The sequence below is a fragment of the Artemia franciscana genome, unplaced genomic scaffold (assembly GCF_032884065.1).
Source record: "Artemia franciscana unplaced genomic scaffold, ASM3288406v1 PGA_scaffold_23, whole genome shotgun sequence".
Classification (NCBI taxonomy): domain Eukaryota; kingdom Metazoa; phylum Arthropoda; class Branchiopoda; order Anostraca; family Artemiidae; genus Artemia; species Artemia franciscana.
In genome coordinates this window covers 3,685,038-3,698,829 of record NW_027062649.1, presented here as the reverse complement: position 1 = coordinate 3,698,829, position 13,792 = coordinate 3,685,038, and the positions used below count along the sequence as shown (strand labels likewise).

At 34.3% G+C, this 13,792-nt stretch overlaps 1 protein-coding gene across 1 annotated transcript in view; it reads right to left on the bottom strand.

The window, feature by feature from the left end:
• LOC136041480 (uncharacterized) overlaps nt 1-10,220 on the bottom strand; it is a 50,053-nt gene extending 39,833 nt beyond the window's left edge. Inside the window, exons 1-2 of the mRNA XM_065726173.1 lie at nt 10,096-10,220; nt 6,636-7,231 (exon numbers count right to left, since the gene is read on the bottom strand). Of these exons, the coding sequence (XP_065582245.1) occupies nt 6,636-6,866 (231 nt within the window). The 5' untranslated portion in view covers nt 6,867-7,231; nt 10,096-10,220. The remainder of the gene's footprint in view (nt 1-6,635; nt 7,232-10,095) is intronic.
• Nucleotides 10,221-13,792: the final 3,572 nt, after the last annotated feature.

The following is a 13,792-nucleotide window of genomic DNA, read 5'->3' as shown; positions in this document are numbered from 1 at the left end:
ATTAATGATATCCATTGCTTCTCTTAATGTTTGTTTTTGGGGCTGTTTGTCCCTTTGTGACTCCATGTCCCCAGGTGTCTGTATAGCCTTATTTAATTCATCGTGTAACGATAAAGGTCTGTCTATTGGTGAAATAGGTTTCACCAAATTGTCGGGGAAACGTTTTGGGGGGTAAGGGGTTGAAATTTTATCTGGAAAGAATTGTGACTTTGGAGAAATCGTATAGTCCAATTCTTCTGATTCTTCACTGGAAAATGAATCGCTATTCCTCCGTCTCCGCGTAACGGGGGTACATTTTGGGGGGGGTAACCATATTTGTCATGGTTAGAAATTCATTAAATTTTTCTTCGTCACTACTGTTTTCAAAATATCCTTGTTTGAAATTAAAAGGTTTAAGCTCACTTAGTCTAGAGCGATGTGGTTCATTTTCGTCCTCCGAGGTATTTGATGTTGAAGGTTGAGGGGTCCATGTTTCTGTGAATTTTGCCCTTTTTATACGACTAACATGGGCTTTATAAGTTTTCCCAGTTTGTGGTTTTAATAGTTTGAATGTAACGTCATTATCATATTTCTTAATTATTCTATAAGGGCCAGCGTACCTATTAGAAAGCTTCTTGCCTTCCAATTTGGTTTCATTTTTTAAGTAAACACAATCTCCTACTTGAAAATTGATTTCTCCTTTAACATTTGGAATATTTTTGGCCTCTTGTTGTCTTTTTGATTTTTCTATTTCTTGTTTTACAAGTTTGTAAGTTTTTCTCATTCTATTGATAAATTCTTGCTTATAGTCTTGAGAATCATTATAATATTGTCTCGATTCTATAATTTCCTTATAAGGGATTCTAAAGTCTCGTCCGAATAATATGTAGAACGGGTTATCATGAATGACCTGGGAGTAAGCGGTATTAATTACATTTGTTAAATAAGGTAAGGCATTATGCCAATCTCTGCGATTTTCTTTCGTATAAATGCTTAAAATATTAGAGAAAAGTTTGTGCCTGTTCTCGATCTTCCCGTTGGCCTGGGGGTGATAGGGGGTCGATACTAATTTACTTATTTGAAGAAAAGACATTAAATCCGTAGTTACTTTCGATACGAAGTTAGGGCCGTTGTCGCTTAATACTGTATTAGGAATACCGAAATTAAGGAATATTTTAGCGAGAGCTTTCGACGTTGTATAGGCGCTTTGATTTTTTAATGGTTTAGCAAAAGTGAAACCAGAAAAGTGATCAATCACTGATAGTACACAGGTGTGTCCTTCATTAGACATGGGTAGTCCTCCACTAGTACCATATAAATCAAAAGAAACTATATCGAAGGGGAACCGGGCCGTAGGAGTTCTTCCTGTCCCTGGATTAGGGTAGACTTGAGGATTTTTTCTTAAATTACATGTTTCACAACTATTAACGTAATTTTTTAACTTTGTTAAGGCTGAAGCAACGAAAAAGTATTGTTTTAATCTATGGAAGGTCTTCTCTATTCCTAAGTGACCTCCTACGTCAGAATGAAAAAATTCAAAAGCGGGTTTTTCCAAAATTTGGGGTAGCACTGGTATAATGGTCGTTTGATTTCTTTTATCGTTACTGGTCATTATTTTACACAGTATTTGTTCATCTAAATCGTAATAATAATTATCAATTTCTTTTTTAAAGGATTTCATTTCATTGGGTAGGTCTCTATCATATAAGAAATATTCTATTAGAGCAGCACAAATATTATCTTTCTTTTGATGTATTTTTATATTATTTAAAGATAGTGGGCTGTTTTTGTGTTCTTCTTCTACCAAATTATTGGTCTGCATTTTTAAATTTTTATTTTTCGGAGTATGTTTTTCTTTTACCGTGTTAATTTCTTCATTTTCATTTTCTAAGGGAGCATTATCTGGAAACCTACTAAGATAGTCGCATGGGGCGTTTTGTTTTCCTTTAAGATGTTCAAATTCATAATCTAAATCTTGAATTTTTAATATCCATCTCGCGAGGATTCCGGACGGTTTTTTGAAAGTCTGTAGATATTGAAGACTTTTATGATCGGAACGTAGTTTAAATTTTCGTCCAACCAAGTAATGTTTAAATTTTTCTAAATGGTGAATAATCGATAATAATTCAAGTTGTGTCGCAGAATAATTACTTTCTCCTGTGGTGAGAGTACGCGAAGCATATGCTATAACTTTTTCTTCCCCGTTTATTATTTGGGAGAGAATCGCCCCAATCCCTTTGGTAGAGGCATCCGTAGTAACAACAAATTGTCCTGTTTGGAAGTCGGGTAAACATAATATAGGTTCTGAAGTTAAAGCCTTTTTTAAATGATCTAATGAATCTTGAGCTAATTTAGACCACGTAATTTTTTGGGGGTTCCCTCTAGTGAGGTCCGTGAGAGGTTTTGCTATTTGGGCGTAATTTCTTATAAATTTTCGAAAGTAGCTCATTAATCCTAAGATTCCTCGTAACTGTTTAATCGTTTGAGGGGGTTTTATATTTTTAACAGATTCTATCTTTTCAGGGTCTGGGGAAATTTGTCCTTGTGTTACAACTACTCCTAAAAATTTTAGTTTAGTTTGAAAAAGATTTACTTTTTCAGGTCTACATTTTAAATTTCCTTCTCTAAATTTCTCAAACACTTTTGCTAGGGTCATTAAATGGTCCTCCGCATCTTTGTCCATAGCTATGACGTCATCAACAAAATGAATTATGTTATTTAGGCCTCTTAGTAAATGAAGGAGGGGTCTACACAATGCACTTGAACTGGTTTTTAGTCCAAATGGTACTCTTAAGTATTCATAAGAACCACATTCAGATGTTGAAAAAGCTGTTTTAAAAATATCGGCCGCTTTTATTTTTACTTGATGATAACCTTGTGTCAAATCTAAGGAAGTAAATATTTTATTTTTACTTGATATTGAGTCTAGAATTTCGTCTATTCTAGGTAGGGGAAATTTGTCACTTACTACCTGTTTATTTAAAGCTCTATAATCTACCACTAGTCTAAGATCATTTCTTCTTTTTCGGGACTAGAATAACGGGGGCAGAGTATGGGCTTATGCTTGGCCTTATGATTTGATTTTTTTCAAGTTCATGTATTTTATTTATTAGCCATTCTTTATGTTTATATGGAATTCTGTATGGTTGTTTTGCAACTGGCGACCCCGTGGTTTGTATTGCGTGTTCATAAAATGGGATAAGTCCTATGTCGTCTTCAGATGTCGAAAAGACATCTTTATATTTCCATAATAAGTCGCATAATTTTTGTTTTAATGATATATCGGTTATGTGACTTAGTTCGAATTTTTCAAGAAATTGAGATCGCGTCAGTGAAAATTCTTTGTCAACGTGAACATTAATATTATTCACTAAGTTCTTTTCCAAATTTTTCCAATTATTAATATCGGATTCGGATACTATTTGTATCTCTACTAAACATGTACCTTTACTTAGGGTAATTAGGTCGTTTTCGTGGGTGTTCGTTACCCAAATATATCCTTCACCCTTTTCGTAATTTATAATTTGTTCTTCGCAAACTATATTTTTTGGGAGATTTTCCGACGGCGATGCTACCCAAGTTTCATTTTTATCATTAACCGGTTCTAACATCTGAGATATTTGGACCTTCTGCATTGATTTAGGGGGAATCTTAGTTTTTCTCACTAGGAATCCATAATATTTTTCGTTATGACTTTCTTTCATTGAGTTTAGGATATTATCCTCTGATTTTTTCCTGGGAGTTTCTACATTCGCTAGCTTTTTCCATAAATATGAAATTTCTTGAATTTGTTTTTCTCTATACTCCTTCATGTTGCCTATGTTTTCCTTTACCTTGTTTGCTTGTATGTTGTTTATTTCTGATTTAGTTTTTGTCGGATATATAAACTTTGAATTTGCTACATCTAATAATATTTTATTGGCTTTTAAAAAGTTAGCACCTATTATCGCTTCGTATGGAAAATTTTTACAAACTATAAATCGAGTATAGAAATTTCTGTCATCTTTGCGCAAGGTTAGGTACACAGTGCCTTTTACATCCAGGTCGTGTCCCGTCACACTTGATAAATTGGGACATATATTGCTCATTCGTCGTTTAATATAATTGGGTAATTTGTTAAATACGGATGTATTTATCACATTTACTGTTGCCCCTGAATCTATAAGGGCTGAGAAATAAATATCTCCTGCATTAAAATTTTCAAATACTGGCAACATATTATTATTATTTGCACTTAAAAATGGTATAATCACTGGTGGGGACCTATATATTATTTTGCCACCAAATTTTGGTCCTACGAATTTTGGGGGCTTGATTCGTTTCCCTGGGGTTCCCAGATTTCGGGTGTAGAGTTTTCATTAGTTCTATTTTGGTTTTCTTGATCATTAATTGAAGTTGAGTTGTTATATGGGTTCCGTCGGCTGGTAAAGTTACCTCTTGTATTTCTATTCCAACCATTGTTAGGTTGGTTTAACCTTCCGCGATACCCTCCGCGATACTGATTCGTACTGCGTTGGAAATTTCGGGTTGGATAATTACCTCTTGTTAAAAAGGTGTTCCCTCGATTGCCTCTAGAGGCGTACCCATTATAGTTTGTCCCCCTGGACAAATGGTTGCTTGATCCCCTAAAATTTGGGCGATAATTATTGTTTGTAAAACAATTTCTTGCGATGTGACCTAACCGGTTACAGGAGTAGCACCTTAGTGGTTCATAATTCGCCTGTGCCCTCATTTGATTATTGGGGGCAAAGCGTACTTGTCTTGGAGGTGTGGTGGTTCGAATTTGATTTTGAAGTGGTTTTGGCGATGATTCTCTGGAGAAAAATCGCGGAGAGGGATCTCTTGATTTTACAGCTGTTTTACTTTCTACCGCATTTATTGATAGTTTTTGGTGCTGCAGGACTATGGAATCGATTTCCACGGCGGTTTCTATTTCCTGAACTGCCAGTTCTAAGTCGTCGATTTTTTTGGAAATTAAGAGACGATATAGTTTTGGGTTGAGTCCCTGTTTAAATGCATTTAGTATTATTTTTTCATACAATTCCCCTTCACCTGGACCGTATCGCGCTTCTGTTGCGATTCTAATTTTATTTAAATATTCTCTTACGTTCTGGGTCTGTTCGAATGTGACTAACCCATGTTTTAGTTTGTTCAATGAGCTAGTATCGATGAATCTCTTTTGAAAAGCCTGTTGCAATAACTTTATTGAGTTAATTGTTGAGGTGGTTTCAGTTCCTACGGTATTTTCAATTTGTTTCAAAAATGTCAAAGCCTGTCCTTTTAGTCTTAAGAGTAGCATGTTTTTTAATGCATTTAAGTCAATTTTTGTCATTTCAACAAATTGTCCTAAATGGATGTTGAATTGATCTACATCTGTATCCCCTTCATAATCAGGTAATGATTTTGCAATTTCTACCGAAGTTGCAATAATTTGTTGCGCTTTTAATAGTTCATCTTGTTCTTGAGCCATATTTGTTATTTTAATTCAGTTTTTTTTTTCTTAAAGTTGTGCCGTATATAAAATTTGTGTTTTCATTTAACATTTATTTATATTTAACTACTGAAGATTCTAATTATTTTAAGATGGGGTACACACATAAAATACATAAGTAGAAGTAAAATTACACTACACTTAAATAATGTAAAATTAAATGTACTTAAAATCAAAAAATAATTTGTGAATAATCATATCTGTCTAGGGTAGCAGGTAGTCATGTTGTTAGGCACATACAGTTCCTTTAGTGTCTTTTTTGATGACCGCGCCAAATGTTACGGGGGGGGTTTCTTATGAAATTTTGTTCGACTTCTTATAGTTTTACTGGTTGCTTATAAAGTCTACTTGATTTCTTATATTGTTTAAGTTGTTTGTGGTATGGGAGCCTTATAGTTAATGGATATAGATTTGGGAGGGTTCTATTGACCAGTCTCTATAACCTTGGAGACGAATTCATCATCATGACGTTTAGGTTTGCCGAGATGGGCAGATTCCCTTGGGAACGTACCAGTAGACAATAGGAACTGTACTTGTACCTTAACTCAAAGACAAACACAATTATTGACAATAATTTTATTTTCTTACTTCATATACAACTTCAGGTAGAACAGCTCCAGCAAATGATAGTAGTATAAGTGCATCAAAGAGTGACTACTAAAAACTGAATTACACACCTAACTTTTAGTTCACCTTATATATCCCGAATCAATCCGGATTTCTAAATTAAGCACAGGGTAGACTGACCTCAGAAGAGTTGCAACACAACTCTTTTTTTTGACTATACAACATATGGCTTAACCTCCTTGCAAAGATTTATTATAACGAGGGTTTTCACCTTCAGTTTGTTGACCAGACCAGATGTAGAAATCTGGGTTCTAATTGGCTTTATTCAAAAGTTTGAATCTAATTTTGGTAGTCAAAAAAGTATCATTTTTTGCTTGAAGGAAGATTTGTACCAAAGGTAAAAAGTATCATTTTTTGCCTGTTATAAAACTTGTACTAAAAAAAAGCACAAATCCTATGAGATGATTAACTTTTACTTTAAAATCTTTATATGTATAAGAGATTCTTATTTTAAAACTTTCTAAAATAAATGAATGAGAGATTTGGTTTTGAGTTCTGAAAGGGGGAGGGGGTTTGCTGGTCCATATGTTACACTTACCTGGAGCAGAGATCTTATGTACACTGCTATCCCTCTACCATTTGGATTTGACAGATTTGTGAGTAGCTCAAATCCAGGCACTTGAATTTGTGTATCAGTAAGAGCAAATGCAGTACGTTTAGGTTTCACCTCAGTGAAGGCAAAAACACTTACTTCATGCCTCGTTGACATCACCAACTTAATTTCATTCATCTTTGTGGTAATACAGTCTACATTGCTATATAGTACCATTAGTCCTTCAATAACAGTATTGTCGTCATTAGCTTTGCTTGATCCAGAATCACATGATTTGAAAGAAATGGTATTCAATATGAGTTCATAGTTTCTGGTATCCAATCCAGCACTAACATATGATTCAGTTTCTGTATATTTGGGAGAGCCAACTTCACTAGTACTATCACAAATAGAAACACTACTTATAGAACTATTTACAAGTCTTAAACAACATACGACTGAAACTTGTTGACTTTGAAAGAGATCCAGGCATTATTGTTGATTCACAGCTTAAATTTCATGAGCACACCCAGAAAACTATTTTCAAAGCACCAAAGCTCATTGGGATACTTTTGTAAAACTATATGAGGGGATTGTCAGACCTACAATAGAGTATGGGATTGTGATTTGGAGACCCTACTATAAAACAGACTTAGCTGATTTGAAAAAGATTCAAAGACATGCCACCAAAGTTCTTCCTGGTTTGAAAAACTTAAGCTATAAAGGACAACTATTCAAACTGAACATACCCACCATGAAATGTAGACAAATGAGAGGAAACTAGATACAGCTGCTAAAAGTAAAGCACAATCTGGTGGTTTCCAGAAGTATTTTCACCCTTCAAAAGTGAATATCAAAAGATTACACCAAGATGATTCCTTTTGACTCACTCTGTGAGATGGACATAGCTACTGAGTTGGTTTGCGCTTATTTATCTTGAATCTGCTTAGATTTCTTGCAGTAAATCTTTTGATACTAGGAGTTGAATTATAGGAGAATATACATTGAGTTCTGTGCTTTGCTTGAAAGTATGGTCAGCTAGACTCTTAGCTTATAGTGAGATTTTGTGGTGCTTAAAGCATTCTAACATTTGCAGTGAATACTGTGCAGACATCAGCATATTATATTCAAATAGGCAATGATCAATTGTTTCATTTTTAAGATTATAAGACCTGCAAAGGGGGGAAGAGGAAACTTTGCTACTAGAATTAGGGAACTGATATGAAAACAACTGAAGATTTAGTCCATTTGAGCCAGACTGAATTCTATGATAAAATCTTAGAAAGCTGCTTATTGGGGAAAGGTGACAGAGTTGGATTATTCTTATTTAACAGCACCTCTGGTAGTCTCCAGTGGTGAATATCTCTAATTGGGATTGGTCTTCCACTTGGCTGGTCAATATTTAAAGCACTTTTTGCAATTTCATCTGCCTTATGCTTACCAATTATACCTGAGTGGCTTGGAACATACTGGAGATAAGTTCTTATACCTCTTGACAAGAGATTATCAATGATCCTAAGACAATGAAATGTGTCAATATCCATCTTATACTGAGAAGCTGAAGAGAGCAACTCTAGGCTTGATAAAGAGTCAGAATAAATTTTTATATTTTACAAAATGACAATTATAAGTTCATTATCCATGAGGAACTCTAATGCCATGATTATGGCATGTTTTTTTTATATTTGTGAACACTTTTACACACATGACTCATAGACTAGGGTAGAGACCCCTTTCCTTGGTTTAAATTGCAAAAACCTAGATAGCCATTAACTCAGAGGAACACAATTGTGATGGAACAACTGAGAACCCTCTAGAGAGTGCTGATATAGGTGAACTTTAAGATAATTTAAGGTAAATCTATGTGGAAAATTACATACCAAGAAGTCCTTAACATTTTTTCCACCATGTGACAGATATATTCAAGATAAGACCTTTTTCTAAAATTATATCTATAAAGTTATAGTAATATATCTATCTGATTCAAAATTCAACACAGTAGCTCTACCTTAGAAAAGAGCAATTGGTCCAGTCCAAATTCTTTATTGATGAATAAAAAATGCTTCCACAAAACTATCAAATTAATGTCCCTAATGGCACTGAGAATCCTGTAAGTAATGAAACATCTAAAACTTAATGGAATACAAATAGAAATTACAATAAATAACCAAGCCAAACTTAAAACAAGCAAAAATTACCAAGAGTAAGGCCAACAACCCCCATGCCTTCTCATGACCAGAATATAATTTGCAGTTTACTGAAAAGAAAACACCCAAAAGCCAACATGGATTTCAACCAGAAAAATCAGTAGACACAAAATTGATGAGACTTAGGACATAACAACAGATATGAGTTTTGGTAAAATTCTAGTTAATTGACTTAATTATGATAGAAGGTAATAAGCTTACCTAAGCTATGGATGTCAGGTGATTGATTTTTCTTCTAACAATAATTTCAACATTATTGTTAGAAATTTCTGGCAAGAAATTTGAATAATAGTTAATTGACTTCTAGCTACCTTGGAAAGGGTTTAGGTTAGGAAAATGAGACTTTCAGGGATCAGTCTACAGGCTCAAGTATGTCCCGGGAAGGTATTTTAAAGTACCTACCTCTACTCCTTCTTCCTCTAGAGGGCCCTGAAATTTGCCTACATTATAGGTCTATACCTATTGAAATTTTGACACAACAACATTTTACCTTAATTTTCAGTTACTAGTTGCCTTTTCTCTGCCTTTAGTTCTGAAAATGCAATTCCTGTTATTTGAGTAGAATTTTGAGCCATTTAATGTTTTTTTCAAAATTTAGGAAATGTATTTGCATATCTTTAAAACCTTATAAAATGCAATTAAGCAAAGTTATGAAGCTGAAAACAATTTTGTTGTACATCAATTAAGCAGAAGATCTATTTTGCAAGGTTTCACTTTTATAACACACATATTTTTAAAGGTCATCAAAGGTCAGGGTCCTCCAGAGGGGGAAGGAGTGGAGATAGTTGCTTCAAATACCTTTCCAGGACATACTTTAATCAGTAGATTCATCCCTGAAAGTTTTATTTTCCTAACCTAAACCCTTTCTGAGATAGCAAGAAGTCAATTAACTAGAATTTTACCTGAGTTTCAACAGTGACAAATGTAGCCTAGCATTATGTGAGCTTAATGTACTAAATATAATCTAAATATACCAATCAAATTGATAGCATGTTTAGGCCTCTAAGAGAAATCTACAAATGAAGAAATTAATATAGGCTATTTGGAAGCTGCTGAGAAACAGCTCTGCCTTTATACAACTTTCTCCAAGCAAAACTATATTACAACCTCTTAACTGCCCATCATACCAGGTTAATCACAGAGACTGGCTTGTAGGCTAACCTGCTGTTGTTCCTCAATCAGCTGCTAAATTTGCATGGAGTCTTATTGGTAAGAACCTTTAAAAAATGCTTAATAACTGTGTTTACCAAACTAAATACATTTCAGCAAGGTCCTTTTTTTCCATTTCAGTGGTAGGGTGTTGGACAAAAACAAATTAAAATAAGATTCTTTCTGAATAGAAGATAAAAGGCTAAAGGCTCGTTTTATTTGAAAAAAATTAATTAACGAACAAGTCTACTTTTTTCGCTATTAGCGTTTTATTTGCCGGAAAGTAAACTAAACTTTTTGTCAACAATATATTTATTGATGATATATATATTTCTTATATATATGCTTAGCATTCAAGCTTCCCTCTCCAGGTTAGGCGGGGAGGGGGTGACCGCTGTCTCCAATCAGTTTTCAAATTATGTCTATTCATTGCCATTAGCAATTCATTCACTTTTTATTAAAACCCTTTATAATCAGATTACTTTTTCAAGTTAAAAGGATTAAATTTGATATTGTTTTGGAATTTTCTATTACGTAATTTGATTCAAGTATAGACTTCTACTATGAGATAGGGCTCTGTTTTACAAGGTTCTGCTGTGGCAGCAGTCATGATGTGTAGAAGTCAAGTTAAATGTACAAATCTTGCTTGTGTAAGTTTTGTCTTGTTATGTTAATATTGCATGCAGCTTTTATATTCAATTAAAACTCATTTTATTAATGCTTTTGCACTCTATAATGACAGAAAAAAAATGCTAATTTTGAAAATATTTATAGCACTTTATGTTGACCATACTTGGATGAGCCAACAGAAAACTAAATTGATACGACAAGGAACTTAAAATTCAGCCATTAAACATCTATCTAACATGTTACAGTAAGATTTCTACGGCAAGGTAATAGAAAATATATAACGTAACATGTAGTCTCAATTTAAATCCGAAAGTTTTTTACGTGCTTGAATACTAATTGAGAACTGGCATCAATGTTTTGGCTACTTTTGAAAAAGTAAAAAGACTTTCCCTACCATTCTATAAAGCTGTGTTCATTCCATGCCGAGGACCTTATGTGTATTTTGATTAGGTTAAATGAAATTAACGGTGTTCAAGCAGTTCTTGGAAGAATCGGAATATGTTGCTGATTTCAAATATATATGTTTTAACTATCAAAGGTTACAAGCCTGAGAAAATTTACCTGTTTTTTGAAAAAAGCAGGAAACATCACAAAAAAGTCATATCTATCAATAGAAATGATAACATCAGATCCAGCGTATCGGAGAAACCTGCTGTAGAGGTTTTAAGCTGTTATCTAAAATAACGCGTATTTTTTTTGCCAGAAGAAAGATCACGGATGCGCGTTTATGTATTTGTTAGTTTTTTGTTTCTTTTCCCTGGGTTGATTTTATTGACACCAAGGACACCATATCATAGGACACCAACTTGTCCTAGAATATCAGGAGATAACTCCTTCGAACGGAAATCAAAAGTTTTAGTGACCTTTTTAAGACACCAAAAAGACTGGAGAACGACTAGGCCCACCTGGCACTCCTTTTTCCTCAAAATCGTCTGATCAAAATTATGAGATAGTCAATTTGTTCAGTACAGTTGAAAAGCCGAACAGCCAAGCAATTGCAGATATCATGCAGAGGCGCCATTTGGACCAAATCTTGGGGTGGGCATGGGGCATTTGACAGAACTTGAGACTTTTATTATGAATCTAACCTACTTTTAAAATTTACAATTATTAATAGCAAATAGCGTAAAATGGCGCCTCTGATATCATGACCCCTAAACTCTCAGGAGAAAGGTATTTAAGTTATAAAATTTGCCCCATTGTTTAAATATAATAATAATAATCATAATAATAATTTATTTATCACCCACTTCACAAAACAGACGTTAAGTGGAGTAAAAGACAAAAGAAAAATAGCAAAAGTAATACAAGAAACAAATTTAATCACATACATATTTTTATTGTATAAAAATATATTTTATATTGTATATTGTATAAATATATTGCATAAAATATTTTATTATATAGTATTTGTTATTGGGGAGCTTACATACATTTTTTTTTGGGGGGGGGCGGGGTCTCAGGGAAATTTTTAAATTTAGGAAATTTGCCGGAATTTCTACATGTAATTCATCTTATGCCTTGCTTTCTTTTGTTGACTCAATTTTACACGTGGAGATATTAAGGGCATTTTTTCACCAGAATTAGTCCAAAGAATATATCCATGGGGACGAGGGATTTATCCGCGGAGGCGCAGCCAGGTTTCCTCGCGCCGTTTAGGAAAAACGATCAGAAATGAAATTAAGAAACAAGTTTTTTCAACTGAAAGAAAGGGGCAACATTTCAATTTAAGACAAATACAAATTATCACGTATATGAGGGGGGTTACTCCTCCTTAACAACTTGCTCTTTGCGCTAAAGTTTGAAAATTGTCTCGATTCTTTGAGAACGACTCCCGAAACATAAAGTTCTTTTAATGAGAATAAGAAGAAGATTTTTTTTAGAGCACCACAAAACTTTAGTGTAAAGAGCAAGATATGGAGGAGTAACGACCAATCCAGAAGACCTAGGTATTAACACTAAAGTTTAGATTTTTTGTCCTAATTCTTTAAAATGATTTCTGAAACACATTGACCGTTATATTGAAATAATAAGCTTTGTTTTAATTTCTATAAAAAAAAAGACTTTACCGTTAAGAGCGAGGTCTTGAGGAGGAGGCAACCCCTTTCACGTACGTAATCATTTCTTTTCGTTTCAAGGTTTGTTGCTGCTCCTAACTTTCAGTTGAAAAAACTTGTTTTTTAAATATAATTTCAGATCGTTTTTAAATAATATTGGGAAATCCAGCTCTCTCCCAATGAAAAATTCAAGTACCTGTGTAGTACACGCCAATCACTCAGGTTTAAGATGCTTAAAACTCAAGAGCAAATTGGTTTCTTTGTTACTTTAGAAACAAATTTGGACTATATATTTGCAAATTATGGAGGTGGGTTGGAGGGTAAAGTATAGCAGGTAAGCTTGCAAAATGTGCTATGTTCAATTATTCTGCATATTATGAACTAAAAATTATTTTCTGACTTCAAACTGTCCAAATAATTTAACCACCCCTCTTAAGTGCAAATATACAGCCCAAATTATATATTTCCCATCTAATCTGTCACTTACCTTTGTCTTGTCTCACGCTAAGCTGAAAGAAACGAACAAAGAAACCGGTTTGTTCTCGAGTTTTGCAGAGCGTAAACTCCTTATTTGGAAAGCCTCATTTTCCAAGGGGGCTTTTTACAGAGGAGTGTTTACCAGGAGGGGGTATTTTCCAGGGAGGTATTTTTCGCGAAGGGGTATTCTCCAATGGGGGTGTTTTACGGGGGAGAGGAGGAGTTGGACCTCAGGGGGTAATTTTAGTGGGGGGTAAGCGCTGTGGATATTTTCTGGCGGGGGGAGGGGTAAACACACTTAGAATTTTCCGAAAGAAGAGGAGGGAGACTGGCAGTCCTCATGAAAAAGGATACACCGCATTCAGCAAAAGCCCCAAGACAGTACCCAAGTGAGATTGATGTGGTCAGCGTGAATTTAAATCTCCAAGATAGACATCCCTTAAAAGTCTAATTCCTTTACAATCCTAATGGCAGTCATGATACTAAAACCATGCTTGAAGAAGAAGCAAGAGATAAAACACTGTCATTTTTGGTAACTTTAATGCTCATAGCCCTATATGGGAAAATTGCGTGCACTCCAACATTGCGGGTAAGAACATATAAGAATTTATCCTTATCTCTAACAGTTTCACAGTTCTACCTC